The sequence below is a fragment of the Phragmites australis genome, chromosome 16 (assembly GCF_958298935.1).
Source record: "Phragmites australis chromosome 16, lpPhrAust1.1, whole genome shotgun sequence".
Classification (NCBI taxonomy): Eukaryota; Viridiplantae; Streptophyta; class Magnoliopsida; order Poales; family Poaceae; genus Phragmites; species Phragmites australis.
In genome coordinates, this window is record NC_084936.1 from 23,724,310 (window position 1) to 23,747,579 (window position 23,270).

General features: G+C 42.0%; 1 protein-coding gene and 1 non-coding gene across 2 annotated transcripts; one reads left to right on the forward strand and one right to left on the reverse strand.

Moving 5' to 3' along the window:
* Positions 1-13,008: 13,008 nt before the first annotated feature.
* TRNAS-GCU (transfer RNA serine (anticodon GCU)) lies at positions 13,009-13,090 on the reverse strand. The gene has a single exon. It is a non-coding gene; the product is annotated as a tRNA-Ser (tRNA).
* A 6,066-nt stretch (positions 13,091-19,156) lies between these two features.
* LOC133896166 (probable E3 ubiquitin-protein ligase RHC2A) lies at positions 19,157-22,898 on the forward strand. Its single transcript, XM_062336712.1, has 2 exons — positions 19,157-20,269; positions 22,587-22,898. Exon 1 carries the CDS (start codon positions 19,370-19,372, stop codon positions 20,246-20,248), a length of 879 nt encoding a protein of 292 aa, XP_062192696.1. The 5' UTR covers positions 19,157-19,369; the 3' UTR covers positions 20,249-20,269; positions 22,587-22,898.
* Positions 22,899-23,270: the final 372 nt, after the last annotated feature.

Genomic DNA, 23,270 nt, shown 5'->3' on the forward strand with positions numbered 1-23,270 from the left:
ACTCCCAGAATCAGGTATCCTATTTACTAGGTATGAAGACATAACTTAAACAAGAAGAACAGCTCATCGGATATTTCATATCCGGCTACCATAACTCACCAGATACTTCCATTACCTGGTTACCCGACCATCCATACCAGAACCCTGATCACAACTAATCAAGAAGAAGTCCAAGCTGCTCTTGACCGTGAGCATGGCTGATCGATCAGTTTTACACTCTGCAGAGTTGGCACACTTTACCCACGAGTCGTGATTCCCGTTTTGCTTTTACACTTCCAGGGTGTAGAGCCAGGGTCTCACTACAAGGCCGTTACAAAGCGCCTCCAAATCTATAAACATCCACTAAGGTTTCACCGCTAACAGGGATTCCATCCACTGCAGAGGCCCCCTCTTGTGCCACTAATCCATCCATTGGTGCATACAGAATATGAAGGACACTAATTACTTGGTCAGGCCGTACCCATATAGGTCTCATGGTTGTGCTGTTATGCCGGGTTACAGGCTTCAAGAACCGATCCTTAGGACCCCACACAGAAACAGACACATTCCCAACGTGCGGCACAACAAATGCGCCTTCATGCACCATCCACATAACAACCATCCTGTTAGGATCCCTATTCCATGTTGCTACGAAAGATTATCATACCCAATTCATATTGCATAATCGTTAGTCAAGTTTAACTTCTAACCCAACCAGGATAGCGACTAGCATATCTACCATTTTCTTCCCATGACTCATCAATGGCGACAAGGATATTCAGACAAAAGCTAGTAAACCCTATTAATAGATTTTCAATTTAGACAAGCATGCAATGAAGGATAAACAACTAACATAAATTCCTAAAAATAGGTGCAAGATGTTCAAGGAAACTTGCCTCCTTCCGAAGTGCTGCTCAGTGTTATCAAAATCTTGATCTTGAAGTCACTCGAACTATTCCAGAACGTCATCAACTAATCGCAGGAACTTTCGACAAACAAAACAAAGGAAATACTAAGAACAGTGCACCAAACAGAAGCAAGGTGCTATAAAAAGCCTACTAACGGAAAGTACTCGCTGCTACGATCGCGGGAGCACAAGAATCGCCTAAAACGGAGCTAGTATGAAAAAGTTATGAGGGTTTTAAGCTACAAGGGCTTTTCTGAAAAAGAATAAGGGCTAATTTGTAAAACAGAAAATTCTAGGGGCTGATTTGTAAAAGACCAGGGACCTATTTGTAATTAACTAAAAGTTCAGGGGGCTAAAAGTAAAATAACAGGGCTGTCAGGGGTTATTTTGTGAAATCATAAAAGTCTAGGGACCTAATTGCAAAAGTACATATTTAAAAGAATTAACAGATTTTTTTTTAATTAGAAAACCCTATTTATGATGTCAGCATGACATCATCACGCTGACGTGGATGCTGACCGGCTCGGCTCGGCTGACGCGGCTGACACGTGAGCGACATGTGGCACTGACGTGGCTCTCATAAGCTGACTGGGTTAAAGAGGACACGTGGCGCGATCTGAATGGCTAGCGAAGGGGTATTTTACAATCTAATTGTGGCCGTTGCTGCAAGATCGGATGGCTCACCTTGAGTCTTCCTCCTCTGGTCGGCAGCGCGGGGCTCAGTGCGGCGGTGCTTGGCCGGAGAGTCGCCGGAGTTGAGCTCCGGTGGCCGGACTTCAACGGCGAGCGGCGGAACGTGGAGAGGAGACGATGGCGAACCCGTTTGAGGGGCAAGGTCGCGTCGGGGCGGTCTCCAACGACTCGGCGACGGCGGCAACCTTCGGGGAAGGTTCGGCGATGGAGTGAAGGCGCTCTAGGGGAGGAAACTTGATGAGATTTGGGGCTTTGAGCGTGGTGTGGTGAGAGGAGGCCCGTCTGGGGGTTTGATTTGGATTATAAAGACAGGAGGAGCGGTTGCGGAGAGGGGCGCGGGGTGGAGATCGTGCAGCGACTTTTTCGGCGACAGTTGCGGCACGACGTGGGCAGAGAGAGGAGATGGAAGGGAAAAACGGGCGTTACATGTATTTTGAGTAGACAAACTATAAGAGAGACACGTATGGGGTTTTAGACATGTTCGAACAATTCTGAGAATAATAACCTTACGTTATGTTTGTCTTCTATTGATCTAAACCTGTTACAATGGATGTAGCTAGCTTAGATGGTTTTAAACCTAGTTATCGACTTCTTCCTTGGCTTCTATTGGTTTGTATGGGATTGTGAAACTTATATCGCTTAAGACGATTTGTTTGGGGTGTCGTACGTCCTCTAGACTATTTCTTCCTATTTTTGAGATAGATCTTCCTAAATACGGGATGTCTTTGGTACCTACGAGCAGTTTCTTTTCTTCTAGGGATCCTCTTCCTAAAGATAAAGATATGCTCTGAGGATTATGAGACACCCTAGGGTACCCGGATATGGTGACTATCAATTATTCATCATCAAGCTCCATATCAGTACGTGAAATGAGGCTTCGGCGGTTCAAGTATATAGCCAGCAAAGATAAGCATTTTGCCCGACTATATCATCGAGTAACCTTGATTTTCTGATTAGGATAAAATATCTAACCGAGTTTTCTGGGTTTTTAAGATCACCTACTCGGGATTTCAAATGCCTACGAGTTCTAAGGAGAGTTCTCGAGAAGGTATTCCGTCTAGATAGATTTCTAGTCGGCCTAGTCCTTTGGAAGAAAAAAGGTTTTGTACTGACAAACTTTGAATTTTGAAACATCGCAGCGGAGATTTTGGGTGGTGATGAGAATCTTTTCGTGCATATTATCATGATTATAGTAGCTGTGCGAGGAGGCAAACTCCTCGCAGTATGCATCAACTGCCCCGCATGTGCCGGTCATTAAGTGCAACGTGACAAAAAGGAGGGAGATCATGGCCTTAGGTCATGTCACGTTATCAGTTGGACCGCAGTTTCTGAGAGCCTCCCCTCTGCATAAATGCAAAGGAAAACCTACTTCAACGTCCATTCTTCCATTGTTGACTGTCTTCTATCGCCCTCATCGTTCTCCTTGCACTTCTACTCCAAGAACCATAAAAAACCCCTCTTCTCCCAATCTCTCCGCTGCCATGGGCAAGAAGAGGATTAAGAAAGAGAGCTCCCTCGTCGATGAGATGGCAAGCACAATCCCGAAGTGGAGGGAGTCAAAGATCACAGAGGAGGCCTTTTGAGAAGGCCGAGAGCAAGGAGGTGATTCTGCCCCGGATTTTGATCCCCTACTTGCCGGCGGTAGGGCAAACGATCCTGAGCTCGGACACCCATAACTCAATGGTCTTCCTCGACTTCTTTCGCTGTGGGTTTGGCTTCCCTCCTTCTAGCTTCTTCCTCTAGGTACTGGCCTTCTATGCCTGGAGCTCATCCGTCTGAACCTCAATTCCATCATCATGTTAAGTGTCTTTGTGCATTTGTGCGAGGCCTATCTCAGTTTCGGCCCCTCCCTCGACCTCTTTCGGTATTTCTATGTTATGAAAAGGCTCTAGAACAAGGTCGCTGGCGGTGCCAAATTCCGGCTCCGAGAAGGCAAGTCGGCAGAGTATATCAGTTTTGCCGCCAAGTCCTCCTAGTGAAAGAACAATGATGTCACCTAGAGGGGGGGGGGGGGTGAATAGGCATTTTTGGAAAAAATTCGTCCCCTTTTACCGTTGGTCTAAACTTGCAGCGGAATATAAACTAACAGATTTTTCACAAGTGAAAAACCTAAATATGCTACGCTCAACTAGTGCACAATCACGCTAAATAAGTGTGAAAGTTACAATCCTAGGGTGACAAGAATTACTCTAATCCAACGAAAGATATGCAATAAAACTTAAATTGAAAAAGGCTGAAAACACTGTTCACACACCTGAAATCATTGTTTATCCGGAGTATCCGGGGTTGTCCGGATACTCAGGGTTGTACAGGTCCGGAATCTCCGGTAAAGTCCGGATTCTTCAGGTTCTGTACAGAATTGAGTCCGAAACTGAATATAAAGGATGGGTAGAGAGTTCTAGCTCAAACCATGTGATGTCGTGTGTTCCCGGAGATGATCCTAAGTAGATTCACGGAGAACCTACACTCAAATACACACAAATAAGTAGATCGAGCAATATGCACAAAGATTGAGCAAGAACTCAAAAGTAGAGGAACAAAAGAGGAGACACAAAATTTGTTTCCCGAAGTTCGGATTCACCACCGTGAATCCTACATCTCCGTTGAGGAAGCTCCAACGAGTCGGGTCTCTTTCAACTGCTTTCTTCGATCCACTAGCTTTATCTCTTCCCTTTCAGAGGCGATATCGACCTTCACAAACTTTACCACGGCTCACCACACGTGTGGGAGCTTGCCGGGCAACACCTAGCCGGCTAAGAGGCTTCACCTCCAAGAGTAACAAAGGCAATTGAACTTCTTGCCGATGAACTCGAGTGCTCAAGATTGGATTTAGCTCATTTGCACTCAATCTTCCAATCTCTCAACCTAACTCACTTTTGTTCTCAAATCACACACTAGAATGGAGTGGGAGAGGTTCTTTTGGCTCTAGAAATGTGTTCTTTCGTACCCCTTGCCCCAGCACAAAGGATGAGGTGAGGGGCTATAAATAGCCTACTTCAAAAAACTAGCCGTTACTCAACTTTTCTGGTCTTACCCAGAGTCTCCGGGGTACACCGGAGTATCCGGGTCAACTGTAACAGCCCAAACCGAGATCCTCTGGCGGAGACTCACCCGGAGTCTCCGGTCAGCCCGGAGTATCCGGCCTACCTCGGAGTATCCAGGTTCAGCACAACTGACCTCTGAAAAACGATGATAACTTTTGATCCCAGAGTCCGATTTTGACGATTTTGGACTCTATGGAAAGCTTATTCAGAGGGCTACACATCCCAACTGAATTCATGACCTAAAATATATAATATAAAATTAGGAACACTCTGAAACCCAATTCAGATACTTCCACACTTTCCACATCGGGATTTCTAAAAAGAAACTCTCACATGAGTTTGGTTAGAAACTCTTGAGCACTGAAACACGATAATTAGCTCACGTTGCATCCTTCTTAATAGTGCAGCATACCTATACTCAAATTCAAAGATAAAACTCGTTTGAACCACTTTGAGCATTTGAAAACTTTAAGTACCACTTCTTTCTTTCAAACCTTGAGGGTTACCAACTTCCATATATTCTTCACTCCATCTCTTCTTGATTCTTCATATAATTGATGTGAATCATCCATAGCTTCCCATGGCCTCCCACGGTCCATCAGCGCAAAGCCTTCACTCGCTCTTCACCACTGTCTTGGTCCTTCGGCGCCAAGCCATTTGCTTGCCCTTCACCATGGATGGTCCATCACAGCTAAGTCTTGCTTGCCCTTCACCGTCTTGCTATAGAAAATCACTTTGTATTCGACATCTTCAAGGAATTCATTTTATCAAATATGAAGTCCACTCTTGTTCTTCACTCTTAGCATATATGATTTCAATTCAACTTATGCCTTCTTATGGATCCTAACCTCAACTCACTCTCAAGCACAAAGCACATGGGTTAGTCCATAAAATCTAAATGATAATATTTATACCTTAAGTTACTTGATCTCCACAACTAACTTATTAGCCTTCATGCATATTGTCAATCTTCATATAGAACCTAACCCCACTCATTCTTAAACACATAGCACATGGGTTAGTCCATGAAACTCTATTAACAAGTCATATCTTTAGTTACTTGATCTCCACAAGTAACTTAGCCTTCAAGCTTATTGCTAATCTTATTTAGCTTCCTCTTCTTCTTATGAGCATTACTAAAATCTCAATGACTTTTGATGCAATTCTTAATATGATTGTTAGTTCATAGCTATTGTCATCACTTACCCGAGCATCATCTAAAGCTCATTCATCTCGATGCATTTTCAATCTCCCTATTTACCTAGAGCTCATGCATATCTCTCATCCATACATCACCTATGGAACAACCTACTAACAAACTTAACACCGTTGTTAGTCTATAGGTATTGTCATTAATTACCAAAACCACACATAGGGGCTTGATGTACTTTCACCTGGTCGGGTTGGCACAAGAACTGGTTCTACTACCGACCTGGACCGAAGGGACTTCCTTATTGGGGCCTAGCACTGATGTCAAGGGCCGCCTAGACAGAGGAACTGGTGATGACCGCCCTCCGCCGAAATCTTATCAAGGAGATCTTGCTCCTAAAGGAGAGGAATCGGATGGCATACGACATCGCCAGAGACTTCATCAAGTGCCACCTTAGTCCTCTGAAATCGAGGATTATCGGGGCTTAGCTTTTCCCAACTGGATTGGATCCAGCCCAAAATAGTGAGATAGGTACTTCCCAACTCCGAGTAGTTGTATGCAAGGGGTTTGTAAGATCTATCCTTATTGATTGTTGCTTTTTCTTGCAGCATACTCATCAGACGTCGCCAATAAGAAGGTTAAGGTGCTTTTTGAAGCCATCCCTTCTTCCAGTCGCAAAGACGTCTCGACTCCCATCGTAGATATGATCCCAAAGCTTAGGCGAGAATCTTGTTGGTAAGTTCCTAAGTCCTTCTTGATTCTTGCTTTAAGTAGTTGTACTCAGGGTAACTGCCATCGCGAGCTTCACAGCTTCTCGGATGCGGAGGGCATGATCTAGAGGCGGAGAACACAAAGCCCCTACCACAAACTCGGATGATGTTTTCATAATGGGCAGTACAGGTCCAAGCAGGATCATAGGTGATGGAGCATCAAAGCGAGTCCCATCCCCTACCAGCGGAGCTGAACTAGAGGGGGATGATGATGGGGGAACCGAGTCGCTAACAGGCCCGATTACACACACAAGTACTCGAAGCAGCGGCCTTGACCTTGGTAAGTTGAGCTTTTACTCAAGGTTTTTGCTGATAATTTATTCTTGACTCTAGGCGTGTTTTAGCCTTCTGCCCATGAGCGTGGAAAGGCCATCGTCCCTATGAGTTTGTCAAGAGGTGCTCTCTCAACTCATACGAGTTCGGGAACTGGTGGGAGCACCCCCGAGAAGACTCTTAAAAGGCCAGCATCCTTCTTAGTCCCGGCGAAGCCTTCCCTTATCAAGAAACGGTCCAGGTATGTGCAGTACCATAGTGCCTTTTCTTATGTTAATAGGAGTTCAGTTCCTAAATTTTCTTATATGTAGGCTTTCTAGAGTACCACCAGCGGTTCCTAAATCCTAGCCTTCACAGGCCCTGGTTGTGGCCTCCTCCGGAGGGGGTGCAAGGAGGTTTAGCAAGCCCCCAATGTCAGTCGGCGAAGACTAGAAAGATGGTCTTCCAACTCCCCAGGCCCTTCCTGCGAATTTGGTGTATGTGCTGCCTAGGGATTTGACTTGGAGGGAGATAGTCACTGGGCCTCCTGCTTGACAACATCTTCTTGCCCTTTTATACGGTAAGAGTTCCTCCTGCAAAAACAACCATTTTAGTTGATGAAATGATATATACTAACCTTAAATCATGTAGGTATACGTGGTGCGACTGAAGAGACTCCGAGATGAGGACCGGGAAGCTAACTCCCGAGTGGCCACCCTTGAAGAGGATGTCATTGCAATGTGCTAGCAACTTTCCCAACCAGCTATTGAGACGGAAAAAAGTGATCACTGCCGAGAAGAGAAGGTAATTTCCGAGCTGGAAAGCCAGACCAAAGGTATACTTCTTAGAATTCTTGATTTGTCGTCTTGCTATTGTGCTCACTGTTTATAGTTATGAGACTATAGAATTGGGGGCCCGATAAGGGCTGGAGGCGGTGTGCTCGCCTGAAGCTGACCATTGCCTGCTACCAGGGCCAGAGGACCCCGATCGTTTGCTAGGTTGTCATCATGATGACCTAGATCATCACCCCCATTTCCGATAGTGAAAACTTTTCGGGGGTACTCTCCGTTCGAGGTGGCATCTAGATCCAGCACGGATGCTTCATCAGATTGCTACGGGTTGGTATCTTGATAATTCATGTTGTTAAAAGTTGCGGGGATATATCCTGTCTTGCTGTAAATCGGACATTCACAGTTGTCTTGGTAGCCGAGTGGTTTGAACGTGATGTCGTAATCTTTGGCACATTGAACCATGAATCGACTTACCGCATCGCTTGAACCATCGCCAGAAAGTTCGTTGCCAAAATCTAACCAATCAATCACCATTTGTCGTAGAACCTCTCATCCAAAAAACCAATTTTCAGTGAAGCTTTGGCAATGTCAACCACATGTCGTGTATATACTCTTTAACGCATTTTGTCATGATCCCCACGGACAGCGCCAGCTATCGACAATTGTTGAATCGCCGATCTAACGAAGTTGCTAAAGAATAGGGGATGGTTTGAGTAGACGAATCACAAGGGAGATACACATGAGTTTTTAGACAGGTTCAGACCTCCCTGATGATAATAACCCTATGTTATGTTTGTCTTATATTGATCTAAGCCTGTTACAAGGGGGTGTAGCTAGCCTAGATAGATCTAAATCTAGTCGGCGACTTCTTCGTTGGCTTCTGTTGGTTTGTAGGGGATTGTAGAACTTATATCGCTTGAGACAATTTGTTCTGGCTTGAGACAATTTGTCCTCGTTCGCAGACGATTTGTCCTCGTCCGGTATATATATGAGGGTGTCGTACGTCCTTTGGACTCTTCCTTCCTCGTGCGTTGGGTACTTACAAGTAGTTTTCTTTCTTCTAGAGATCTCATTCCCAGAGATAAAGATATGTTCAGAGGATTACGAAACACCCTGAGGTACTCGGATATGGTGACTATCCATTATTCATCGTTACCGAGATCTCATTCCCAGAGATAAAGATATGTTCTGAGGATTACGAAACACCCTGAGGTACTCGGATATGGTGACTATCCATTATTCATCGTTACCGAGATCTCATTCCCAGAGATAAAGATATGTTCTGAGGATTACGAAACACCCTGAGGTACTCGGATATGGTGACTATCCATTATTCATTGTTACCGAGTGAGCTGAATTTGCTCTTCATCGAAAGCAAGGCTAGCCTCGCTAAAGAACCAAACACACCCTAAAATTGCTACCTGTATTCAAAAGTATAATAGAAGGAATGAAAATTAGATAAATTTTGCTATGAACCGTGAGTCATGTGTATAACCTTTTTTCCTTGTTAAGTAATGTTTATTAGAAGCTTAGATTCCTTTTCTATTTTTTTGGGTGCTCGTGCCAAACAAATTTTTAAAGAGTATTGCGTAAAACACTCTCACATTGCATATGGTTTTACCTCACACACTTGTCTTGGTTCACATGGTAGTTGCATATGTGCTTTGTATGTCCATGGGCTGCCACATCTGTGCAGCTAACGTGGACAAAAAAGCCACGTGATTGAACCGTATGTTTTCTTTGAGCGGTGTCCTAATCGTATCCTCTTAGTTATACAGAGGGACAGAGTGGCAAGGCTAGAGAACAAAGAAATATATTTGGTTCATTTGCTTGATTTGAATTTAGATAATGTGGGTAATGATTTCATTGCTTTTGAGAGATAACCAAATTGACTCGTCTCTTCTAGCAAAGTTTATCTTGCCTAATCTTATCATACAAAACTAGTGAGCAAAGAAACCAAACATACAATAAGTTCGAGCAGCAACATTGTTGTCCTCTGTTATTCTTGATCGAGCACAAGAAGGCTACAAGCAGCGATGGCTGTTGAGCCCGAGCGGCGGCACTGCCCTTTCGTGTTTTCACGAGCACATGACTCAAGTGGCGACCCGATGAGACCCAATGTAACACCCTAATTTTTAAAATTTATATTTTTTTAAAATTTTCTAAGATTATTGAATAGCTTCACCAGTAGAATAGATATAAAACCTATTTTTTAATCAATCAATCAATATAGATTATTGTTTTGTCTGTATTGCATGTTGAGTTTTGTTACGAGCCATGTAAATGCATTAGGGTTTTTTTTTCTTTTTCTTTCTCTTTGATTTTTCAAGTGAAAAATGGTTTAAAAAGGTTTTTGTAAAAACTCAATAGCGAATAAGTTAAGAATCTTAATAGTTGGAATTCAAAATTCTTGAATTTATCATCTATTCAATCATTAATCATATCAAATCCTTCTATAATTCAATTCAAACTTCTCTACAAAAGTTTCTTTTCTAAACCTTAGTTATACCCAAAGTGTCTTTGAGCTCAATCTTGCTCAAGTTCAAACTCTTAGCCAAATCTTCTAGAAGTCACAACAAAAAGGACCAACGAAATCTATAAATATTCGCGGAGTCCTAGATATCCTCTTCTTCCTACACAGTTTCAGAGTTCAAGACAGCATCAAATGCAAATCTTGATAATACCAAAGTTGTAGGTCTTATCGAGAGCTTCAATTTTAACCTATGGAAGTCCCCTTTTGGATAATGGAGGTAAGAGTTATGGCCCTCGAAATCAGTGTTGCGCAGATAAGTCTGAGTTCAAACGGTTTATCTTGTGGTGTATTTTTGAAAATTAAGATAGTATTTTCAGAAATTACAATGAATATCAAAGTTGTAGATCCTTTCGAGTACTATAATTTAGAGTTTAGAAACGTCCAATTTGTAGTTAGGACGATGAAGATACCATTCTCGGAATAAAGAGTTACGAAAAAGGAAACCGTTACCGACTCGAACTCAAACCCGAGTCGTGTCCGATTTGGACTACACATCAACCAGCCGCCGCTAGTCCTATAAATAGGAGTTGCACAACCTCTCCTACCCCTATTATATGCCCCCCAAGCACTAGACACTGCTGCTGCCCTGTTCGTGCGTCGCCGTTCGCCGGCTTGTGAGTAGGCCAGCAACAGGACAGAATGTACTTGATTTGAAACCAAAATAAAAAAAAATTGATCTGAATCTGAACCGAATCATAACAGGTGCAAAATTACCTCCTGCCATAAACCTAGCACGGATCCGAAATCCAACAGGAGCCCACGGGTGTGACCCCTCAATATAGAAAGCAGTCAATTATGTATTAGAAAAACTGCCATTTAGCATTTTATAAGCAAAAAATTTAATCTAACAAACATATAATGATGTAAGAATTAATAGTACCATGATCAGGGTTCAACTTACCGACCGAAGCTCAGTTACCGAGCTCCGGCAGTAATCGAAAAGTCGCGGTTACCGCGGTAACCGATCGAAAATTCAAAAAGATTCGGACAAAATTTATTTGGAAAAATTTGAAATTTGGAGAAAAAATCACGATTTTAGCCGCTCGGTAACCGGTCAGTTTGGACCGGTTACCAAGCGGCTTTTGCGATTTATCGAGTGGTTTTCTCGAATTTTCCGTATTATCGGTAACCGCCCAGTTTTCTCGGTAACTGCTTGGTTTTCTCGATTTATCGAGCGGTTTTCTCGATTTTCAGTGAAGTTCAACAAAAATCCAAAAATTATCTCAATCTTGTAAAATCAATAACTAATTCATCTGAGCTTCAAATCAAGTGAAACAAATTTTGTTGGTTTCCTTGTAATATCATCTACATAAAAGTATTTATACTCATAAAAAAGTTTAAAATTTTCTGTGAGAAAATGTATTTGTTAAACCAAGTTAAATGCATAGTTTACTCTTTGCTAATCCAAAAATTATGAAACTAATTTTGTTAGTCTTCTTACATGATCCTATATTTTTTAAAAATATATGAACTCATGAATTAGTTATTGTAACATGCAAGATTGTGTAAATATATTACGACTAGATTAATTCATAACTGACCCATCACACCTCAAAAATTAGTGAAACCATTTTTATTAGTTTATTTATACTATGATTTATATAGAAAAAATAATAGTAGACATGAAAAAATTAATTACAGTGTTGTTTTTTAACATATTCACTTTATACTTGTGAACTTTGTAAAAATTATAGAGAAATTAATAAAACTCTAAATAAAGTGAAATAAATTTTAAAGATCCTTTTAAGATAGTTTTACACAAGAAAAATATGTGTTTGCATGTTAAACTTTTTCTTAACATGAGTTAATAACTGAGCCACACGCTTCAATTTTTTTCATTTTTTTCAAACTTCCTCCCTATAGAATATGATGCAAACAACATTATTTTTGAAAAAAAAATTCACAGAAGTTCTTAGAATTGTGTCTAGTTTTTTTTGGAATGTTTTTATTTTATTTTTTTCGAATTTTTTGAATTCAAATTCGGTTATCGTTCGGTTTATGAAACCGAACCGGACCGAGATGGTCGGTTATCACGATTTTTGCTTGGTTACTGTCGGTTTTTTAACCCTGACCATGATTCATACTTGAATGCAATTAAATAATTATACAATTTTATAAGACAAATAAGAATGAAATCGAACCTGAACTATCTAACAGGTGTAAAATTACCCCCGACCCCACTGGGTGTATAACCCACGGGACCCGATCCGACCTTACCCATTGCCAGTCTTACTTGTGAGAGGTAAAATCTGGTGTAATATGAAAATACTTGTGCTAAAACTTAGTATTTGTAAAAAAAAACCCTAGTGCAATATAAGAATATGACACTAAAACCTAGTGTTAAATATAAATTTTAACCTCTACTTTTATATGTATACACACGTAGTTGTTGCTAGTTACATTAATTCTGGTGATTGTTACGCCGCAACTTGAGTTTTCAAGCTTATCATTTTCGTACTATCGTAGAGAAATAATTATGTATTCTGTGATGTACAATTCTCTTGGCTCATATTTGTCTTCTACTACTTTAGAAGCTCCCAAAGAGCTAGATTTATATCTCATCTGATAGTAATATTTAGGCTTAACAGCTAGCAGAATGCTAAAAAATGGTAGTAACTGTTTTACGTAATTATTCTTTCTGTTTAGAGATACTGAAGTTAAAATTTAAGAACTTTAGCCATTAATATAGACAAAAGTACTAAGATTTGTCATATGAGAATAATATTAGTAGATTTGTAATGAAAAATACTTTGAAATGGCTGTGTTTTCAATAACTTTGATAACAAATACATAGAAAAACAATAGTCAAATATATTTGAGAACCCTTTTTTTTTAACGCTAGAGGTAAGAGAGGGAACGAAACAATTCGGTCAAAAAAGAAAACAAATTCGACGCCTGAGAGATTCGAACTCTCGCGGGGAAACCCCATGTACTTAGCAGGCACACGCCTTAACCACTCGGCCAAAGCGTCGAAGTTGTCTATTTTACATATCATATATTAATATCTTTATTTCATGCTTGGAATAGTGGGCTGGAGGGAAAGGCAGAAGCTCCAAAGTACAAGGAGATAAGGAAGCTTCAGTCTGTTACTGTATATTGCATCATATAATCAGGCTGGGCCGAGGTCAGAAAGCTCAACTATAAACTTGAGACATGGCCCCAAATGGAAGAGGATGGTTCGGACCTGTGTGACCCTAACTTCGACATGATTGAGCCAAGCCCGATGACAATTTGGCTGAGTGGATCAAATTTTCTTGTTTCGATTTATTTACTTTTTTTGGGTAAAGAGAGCTTTATTAATTCTCCAAATGTACCGCAGCGCATACCGGCACACCGCAGGTCACTAAATCCGCATGCTTTTCACCAGTTGTTTGGGAGGAAGCATGAATAAATAAAATTAGATAAATCAGTCAGGTGCCTGTGCATTACAACGTATCACAAATAAACGAAAGTCGCTTTAGCTGGTCCATAGATGCATATCACATGAAAAATACTGAAATTATAGCACACATTCACCAAACACGATACGGCAGCTAGACATGCGGATCGCCCTGGTAATATGTTATGTGTCACAAGTGCACAACGTTTCACATGATTAACATGGTAACTTATAATGCATGGTTACCTAAATAACCAACATCTTGTGTTGAACATAATGGCACTGGCCGCACTGCCCATTCTTCTCTTCCTTGTAAGCAATTACTAGCAAAGAAGCATCAGCATGCCCTGAAAGCGCAACGTGCCAGCTCCATCCCACATGATAAATATTGAGCTTATAACGTGGCATCATAAAAAAAATGCCTCGCCTGTAGATAATAATAAGAAATAACATGCATTTTGCAGGTTTCATGAACAAACTAGCACCTACTAGTTTTTCTCTTCCTTGATAGCAAAGAAATGTTAGTGCCACACACAAGCACCCTCCAACTCACATCATTGTAAAATACAAATGTGGCATTACTAGATCAAATATGTGACATGAAGTGTACATGATACAATCCTAGATAAAAGATGTGACATGATGTGTCTCGTCATGTTACACGAGACAGTATGATAATTGCCAATTCTTCCATTTCTTGTAAGAACAGGAGTGTTAGCATGCTGTTGACACACAACCTCTTGCCTGCATAATAGATATCAAACCTATAGTGCAATATCATCAAAGCAGTTTATCGCCAGTAGATAAGGACGAGATATGACATGTACTTATGTATGTTGTGTGAGTAGGCCTGCGCCGATCGAGAAGCATTAGTGTCCTCCCAACGCGCAACCTCCATCTCACATGACAAATGTTGAGCTTGAAACGCACCAACGGAACACCGAAAAACAATGATAAACTATAACATGTACTTGCCAGTTACCCGAACAAACCAGTACCTATCAATTATTCTTTTCCTGGTAATCGAAGAAGCGTTAGCGTGCTCTTGACACGCAACCTTTAACTCACATGACAAATGTTGCACTTGTAGCTAACCATCGTCAAAATGGTGCGATACCAGTAGATAACGATAAGATATGGCATGTATTTGCAAATCTCATGACTCCTTGGTGGGCCATTTTTAGCGTTGCTATATGACTCACATAGTATTATTTTGTTTAATAATGCAAAACGATGTTTTTACCGTGATTATGCAATCGTAGGATAGACAACAAATGTAAAAAAAACTCAGTACTTAGACATGTGACAAACTACCCTTGTTTCACAACAATGATGGCTATCGCCGATTGCACTCAACCCAACCCAACCGATGCGGAAAAAAATCCAACGCAAATGCTGGAAGGAAGACCCCTGCGCTGCATCAACCATGGGGCATCCTAGAGCAGAGTGCATCTGCACACCCGCACGCCCCCCACCCCTCAGGGTTCGGAATTTAACACTGCTACGCCGTGGGAAACCCCCACAGAGTAGGGCCTCGTGCGGCCAAAAGGGGGCCAAGCCCATAATTATTCTTACATGTCACACACAAGCAACCTCCAACTCACATCATCATAAAAGGCAATGTGACATTACTTGATAAAAGATGTGACATGGTATGTATCTTCATGTTACACGAGATAGTCCTAGATACCATCTGTGACATGATGTGTATTATCCTGTTACACGTGACAGTCGGAATAATCACCAATTCTTCCCTTTCTTGTAAGCAAAGGATGAGATATGACATGTACTTTTGCATGTTGTGTGAGTAGGCATGTGCCTTTTGAGAAGCATTAGCGTCCTCCCAACACGCAATCTCCAACTCACATGACAAATGTTGAGCTTGCAAGGCACCATCATTAAAAAAACAACGAAACACCAAAAAACAATGATAGTTATGACATGTACTTGCAAGTTACCTGAACAAACCGGTACCTGCAAATTATCCTTTTTCTTTGTAATCGAGGAACCATTAGCATGATCTTGACACGCAAACTTCAACTCACATGATAAAATGTTGCACTTGTAGCCCATCGTCAAAGCGGTGCCACACCAATAGATAGAGATAAGACATTATGTGTATTTGCAAGTCTCACGAGTCCTTGGTGGACTGTTTTTGGCGTTGTTATATGACTCACGTAGTATTACTTTGTTTAATAGTGCAAAACATATTTTTATGCAACTTTAGGATAGACAGTAAATATGATATCTACTCTATAAAATACGAGTTGGTTCCTGACTTCTTCCCTCTAATCTCCTCCTATCTAACAAAACCCACTTTTGTCATTCACCCTCGTCTTTCAACCTCTACACCTTGTTACCGGCTATGGATATACAACTAATTTTACTAATAAAAATAAAGAAAGAAATTAGGAGAGATATTAGTAGATAATCTCCTCGCTCCTGAGTAAGAGTTTGGCAATGTTTCTATGGCGCATCTATATCTTGATACCTTAAATTTGTGCTTGATGTTCCTATATCAAATATTTATATTTTTGTTGTAATGTATGGATAGTTAGCTAGCAAGAAAAACTTGGTGCTTAGACAAGATAAACTGCTCTGATTTCAAGACAGTCATAGTGCCAATTGGAACCGGCTCCTCTGACGTAGAGGGGCTACGTCAGAGGGCAGTCCAAACTCATATTGGCGTCCAAACAGCATCGCACGATGAAGAATGCCAAGGCTTCCCCTCCCTTAACGCTACTTCCCCTCCTCCCTATCTGCGACGTGGCTGCCTTCCACCTTCCCCTTTCTCCTCCTCCTCCCCTACCTCACATAATGCTTAGCTCCACCCTAGATTGGTGTGGCGGCGATGCTTGATGCCCGATCTGTGAGAGGGACCCCACCATGAGGGCCTTTCTACTAGTCATGTTGCTCCTGGCCACCTGCGCAGCGATGGCGTGGGCACAAGCGCCGGGAGGCGACAACTCCACAATGTTCGTGGCCTGGGACGACATCCTGTTGGACTGCGACACGATGGGGCAGGGCAATGATACGGACGGGCAGGTGTGGACCGGGGATGCGGGCTCCAAGTACGCCCCTGGCCAACCTCGCCTCAGCCGTCCCGACGGCGACGCAGAACCCCTCGATGCCGCAGGTGCCCTACCTCGGAATCGGCTCCTCTGACGTATGGATTGCCCTTTGAGGAGTAGCAGAATCAGCGGCAGGTTCAGACTGAAGTGCGATGTCAATAGCAGCTTCAGACGCCCTTGGCAGTAGTAGCATCAACATCATGGTTTTGTAAAGACTGAATATTTTGCAATGGTAGTAGCACCGACTGATTGTTTTGTAAATTGAATGTAAAGATTGATTGTTTTGTGAACTGAGATTGTGATCACTGACTGTTTTGTCAATTGAACATTTTGTGTGGCATTTTGCTGTCATTTTTCACTACCATTTCCCCTTGCGACCTAACCAAAACATGAAAGTGTGCCTATTGGGCTCGACTAGTGTGTTCATTTGAGAATGAGATTGAGAAAAAGGCTCTAGAATGCATGGATATTGAATGTCGAAGACTGAACACTGGAAACACTAAACATTGAACATTTAGAGATACATGCCTTCAAGAAATTTTACAGGAGCTTTAGCTGAATGTCGATCCAGAACTGAACATGCATTCAGAAAATATATATCAATGTTGATCCATAACTTTAGCTCTGAATTTTTACACTCAAATTTCATATTTGCACAAAGGAAGTATCCTATTGCCAGAGTGCTCTCAGGATACTCACTTGTAAAATGACAAAAGAAAACATATATACAGAACTAGACTTGTAAATCTGAAATTTTCCTTTGTAACACTATCAAGTGCAAGGTTTGTTGCAAGTACTAAGTACATGCTAGTATCAAACCAAAAGGAAATTCAGTGCTGCTTGTATCAAACCAGTCCATATCCAAAGAATCAAGCTTGTAGGAAACTATCAAACCAAAATGAAATTAAAACATAGGACTCCATTGCTAAAATAATTCTTCAGTAAAAAGATCATCATTGATTGATCCGTTAGGAGTTGAGTGAAACTATTAAGGACCGTGTATTCTCCGGATTCCTCATTATCCTTAGAAGCACTATCATTTGTCACTTGTGTTGCTGCACCAATATGGAGTGTTTCTTCCTTGGTGTCTTGTTCTTTCCAAGAAAATAATATCAAAGAATCAAGAAAAAAATATATGAATGAATAATAACATTGAAATGCAGAATTTTTTTTTAAAGAACATATCATTGAACTTTTTCCTTTTTTCCTTTGTTCTTTTTTCCTAGTCTTGCGCTTCTTATCAAACTAAGTTCTTTTTCGCTTTGAAACTCTTACGCGGACCTCCTTTTTGTTTAGGCTTGCATTACTCAATAATTCATTTGGTGGCATAACATCTGTGCAGACTGTACATGGATCAGCAGTACTAGTGCATGCATTGATTTGTTCTTCAACTTGCTTGCTAAGCATGTTAAGTGCATTATTTACTAACAAGCTGCATTCTGGATAGCTGGCAGCTCGATGTACCAAATTGAGAAATTTGTAGGATAGAAATTTATAGCGAAGCATAGCATCAAACCTTAGATTCTCAATTATGTTTCTTTCTTGGTTGTCTTATATTGTTCCACTCTGCATTTCTCGTGTCCATCTCTTTAATATATATTATGTTGGCAGTGACTTGATGTTGATCAAATTAAGAACTTTTAGAGCATGAGCACACTATCTCAATTCTATTGAATTACCCACAACTGCATATAACTGTTTGCTCCAAAGTATCACCAATAACTTTGTACTCCTCTTCAAAGATCAAATCTCCCTCAAGACTCCCAATTGCTACAAGATATTCATTATTTTCATCAAATATCTTGGTGCATGCTGCCATAGATCTTTCATATTCACTTGAAAAATCTTCAAATATAACATTTGTGTAAAGCTTGCTAGCTTGCAACAATATGTGTCCTCATTAGGTAGTTTTTTCCTTAAATCAAATTCTAAATTCAGTTTATTATTTCTTTTTCCTTCATCACCCTTTCAAAATGCTTAAGAAACCAAATGATATCAAAATTAGATTTGAAATGAATTTTCAAGTTATTGTTTAGACTCACTCAATTGTGTACTTCTCATTTCTAGTGTGAAAATATCATTCATATAACATTCAGCTCATTTTTCATTCAACTTGTATATACTATCCAATCAAATTTGTTGAAAGGTGGGTAAATAAACTATCCTTGTCCACCGTCGCGCATGCGGCCAAGAGTAGCGCGACTAGCAAAAAGGCCCTCATGATGAAGTCCCTCTCACAGATTAGGCATCAAACGTCGCTGCCACGCTGATCTGGAGTAGAGCTAAACGTTAATGAGGTAGGGGAGGTGAGATTTGCTTGGAGCTTAGAGGAGGAGGAGGAGGAGGAGAAAGGGGAAGGTGGCAGGCAGCCGCACCACAGACAAGAAGGAGGGACAATAATATTAAAGAAAGAGAAACTTTAGTATTCTCCACTGTATAATATAATTTAAATATAAATTTAAAATTAGACTATCCTCGAATATAAATTTCTCTAGTCACACGAGTCGGTTGGTGCCGATTGCACTCAACCTAAGCCCAACCGGTGCCAAAAAAACCAAAGCAATCGCTTGAAGGAAACCCCTGCGCCGTGTCAACCGCGGGACAACCCCGAGCAGAGCGGATTCGCACACCCGCGCAGCCCCCGCCCCTCAGGGCCCGGAATTTAACGCGGCCGCGCCGTGCGAAAGCCCCGTAGAGCAGGGCCCCACGCTGCCGAAAGGGGGCGAGACTGTGGAGCAGAGGACAGAGCCGAGGCGACGATCCCCAAGACCCCAAGCGAGCGAGCCAGAGAGAGGGGGCCATGTCCGCGCCCGCGCCCTCCCCTTCCGCCGGCGCGCTACCGGAGCCCGCGCCGGCACCGCCCGTGTCGTTCTACTGCTACGAGTGCGACTCCACCGTCTCGCTGCCCGCGCCGACCGCGCCCTCGTCGCGGCTCCTATGCCCGCACTGCCGTAGCGACTTCCTCGAGGAGAACCCTAACCCCTTCCCCGACTCGTACCCTCCCCCGCCGCCGGGGTTCCTCTCCGGGTCCTCCGACTCCGAGGACATCGACGACCTCGACTTCGGGATGGACCCCGCCGCCGCGCGCGCCTACCTCAGCCGCCTCGCCCACCACCACCTCTACGATGGGCCCATCGACGTCGCCTCCGCAGTGTCCGTGCTCCAACACGGGCACCTCGGAGGGGAGCTGCCCGCGCCGGCCGCGTCCATCGCCGCGCTGCCCACGGTCGAGGTGTCCGAGCCCGCTGAAATCTGCGCCATCTGCAAGGAGGACCTCCCCCTCGCCTCCGCCGCGCGCAGGCTCCCCTGTGCGCACCTCTACCACCCCTGCTGCATCGTCACGTGGCTGGAGATGCACAACTCCTGCCCCGTCTGCCGCTTCCGCCTCCCCTCCTCCGATCCCGAGGAGGCCACGCCGTCGGAGCACGCTCCGCCGCCCACGCAGATCACTATCCGGTTAACTGCCACCAGCCTTTTCCGCTTTCGCATCAACAATGATGCGGCAGTTGCTGCAGCTCCAGTCTCGGCGTCGCCTACTCAGCTTGCGCAGGCTGTTACTGGGGAAGGATGTAGTGGACCTGCCAATAGCGGTGAGACTGTGTCGTCTGAGTGGCCACCGCACCCTGAGTCCGATACAGTCATGTCAGAGGCCCGCGAGGGGGATGCCTTTTTTGATTGAGACAGAGCTTCGAGTTATCAGGTAAAGACATCGCAGCAAATCTTTGATCTTTCGTAGCTATATTTGTATCCCTGGAGCATGAATTGAGTTGCCTAGCGACTTGGCGTTACCGAACTATACAATTTTAGTGAAGCCAACGGTTTAGGTGTTTTGTGATGTGAACCATATGGTGTAGGTCGTGTTACATTTTGTTTTTCTATTTGGCCGTCGGTTTTCTGCTAGTTGATCATGGAAATTCTTGACTTTTTAATTTTCTTCTATTAGTATTTGAATAATGAATTACATGAAGCTGATTTAGTGGGCACTACAAACTTGAAGTTAGCGTCTATGAGGTGATTTAGGTGTGTTCTGCAGTTGATAATCTATATGCTTTCTTCTGAAATTGTTGTTTCTTTCTGTTAAATTGTTTGGTGTTATTAATTGTATTAAAGCTCTTGCTTATAAGTCATAATTGGATTAAAGCATTCTAATCTTTTTAGATGTTCATCGTCAAGTTGATGTTGACTTAGTGCTACTATCTTAAGACATAGTTGCCCCGATAGTGAATAGTAATTACTGTGCAATACTGAACAGGGTATCTGTTCGGAGGTTTTTCAGTATTGTCGTCATGTCTTGTGTGTTGAAGGCTAGAAAATACCTTTTGTGCTCAACCTTTTGTTTTCATGATGTAGCAGTGGTAAAAAATGTAGAGAAATGCCATGTTCTTTGAGGAATTTTGATTGTAGTAAAGAAAAAGCTGAGTAAAGCTAACAAAGGCACAAAGCTGATTTGGGTTAAAGTTGTTTTTCACATTGTTTGATTGTTGACCTATAAAAATGTACCTATGTCATCTGTTAGAATGTTGATTTTGAGTGTGGTTTACAGTTGATTTCAATAGGTTAATTGACTTTTCTCTGGTACCTTATAGCCATTATTATTTAGATTTGCATTGTCTTTATTGTGGTGGTACTAAAAATAAGTTTAGCCAGTCTGCCTTGATTTCCTTAAAAAGAATGGAACTAACTCATTTTACTGTTAGCTGATAGTTTAACAACCTTAATTTCTGATTCCCTGTTCTTGCTTCAGTTCTAAAATATATTATCTTCTCCTTAGTGCTCATTTGCCAGTTAGTTTCTTGACAACTCCATTCTTTCTTTGTTATGCTTTCTACGCCTTGTTTTTAGCAGAGCACAAATATATCTACCCCAAAATCCATGGCTCTCTGATGTTAACAAATTATGCTCAAGTCCTCATATGTATGATTTGGCTGGGAGGAGGATGCGTACTCGCCTTCGTTGCTGAGGCTCTGAGCAGCTATTATGGGAAAGTTAAGCTTTATTGATCATTAACTTCGCCGAACAACCTCAGCCTACAATATATAGCCGACGCCTAACCAATTCCAAATCCTATCTCTAACAAACCGTATCAAATCTTATCTCTAACCTCAACGAATCTAACTATCCAATCTTTATCTCTAACAACATCTATTGAATACGACTGGCAATCTCTATCTCTATTCCAAGGCCCGTTCTGCATCTGCTGGCGCCGCCGGTCCTGTCTTCCTTTGAACCTGACACTTGTATTTTCATCCAACAAAAGCGTCCACAACATGTCTGTATCATTCTTGCTCTATTATGACAAAAGGCTGGAAAAACTAGTTGTCTGAACGATGTGCATGAAAACCAGACAATCACACGCACAAGCTCAGAAAATTACTTTGTTCATGGAAATTATGCGCCTATGACTGCAAAGAGGTTGATAAAGTAGGATCAATGCTTGACCTATCCTCCATGTGATTGGTTTTCTGTCTTTCAAGCTTTTATTCTTACATCTACCTTGAGAAGAAGTTAACCAACTGCTTCAACATTCATACGCTGTTATTTGAAGAAATGGTGGATTACTGAACTTGAGTTTCTCCTTTGAGCTTGCTTTTATGAAAGCTGAAGTACCCTGCTCTATGAATGTTCGGTACTTCACTTTACACATCACAGAAAGCACTTTTATGCTGCCAAAATTAGTTGACACAAAGAAACATGCATCTTAATTCCTATTTTGGTGACTGAGGGACGTAGTTGTGGCAAACTAGCAAGGCAATAAAGCAGGGGTTCTTCCGTGGTAGCATTCGTCAACTTGTGTAATGAATAAATCCTATCATGTGGAACTAAACGGATGTCTCAAGAGAATAAAGTATATAGGCGTTTGCTTCTTAAAGTGTCACTCAACAGCATCTTTTTGACTTTCCTTTCCTAAGAACCACTCTTATTTACTATGATCGTGCTGTTACTGTATGTTGTTTCTTAAAGCTTGCAAAGTCTTCCAGTTGTGCTCATATTATTCTTCCATTTCATGCCCTTCTCAGGTTTTAAGGTAGCTATTGTTAGCTGTCAAACAACAACAGTAGAAAGAAGACCACCATATGCATCGTCCTTCTGGTTGCCGACTTGCTCGGACGAGATTCCTCCTCGAAGTGCCTTTCTTGCTTGATGATAGCATGTTGTTACATGCTGAATTAAGTTGTCTTTTGCAGAGACCAGGGGAATCAGTGCATTGCTTCTCAGTACCTTGTATATTGGTTAAACTTATTTCTTTCGCAATAAATATGTACATTTGTGAGTGTTTCTCTTTCCCGTTACCCCGTGACTTGACCTGCATCTGTGGGAAAGATGGAAAATACTGGAGTCTTCAGTGATTATACTCGGTGTTGATGAAGCGGCTCTCTTGTCTGAAGGCATGTTAGGCTGGGATTGTTGCAAGAAGGTTCTTGTATCTGCTGATGCATCTCTCACGGATTATATAGTTCTTTGATCGAAGCTCATACTGCAGGTGGTCTGAGTTAACCCCACATTTCTCAACACGATGATATGATGTAACACCCTGGGGATCACTGTAAGCCCGTAGCGCAACTAAACTGACATAACTATAAGCCTGTTGAACCTTAAGGAAAATTTGGCAGCATCTTCTGTGAAAATCGAGGTTTAACTGACACATTCACAAGGAAAGTTATATATAAAATATCACACTAGCAAAAAAAACATCCTAACGA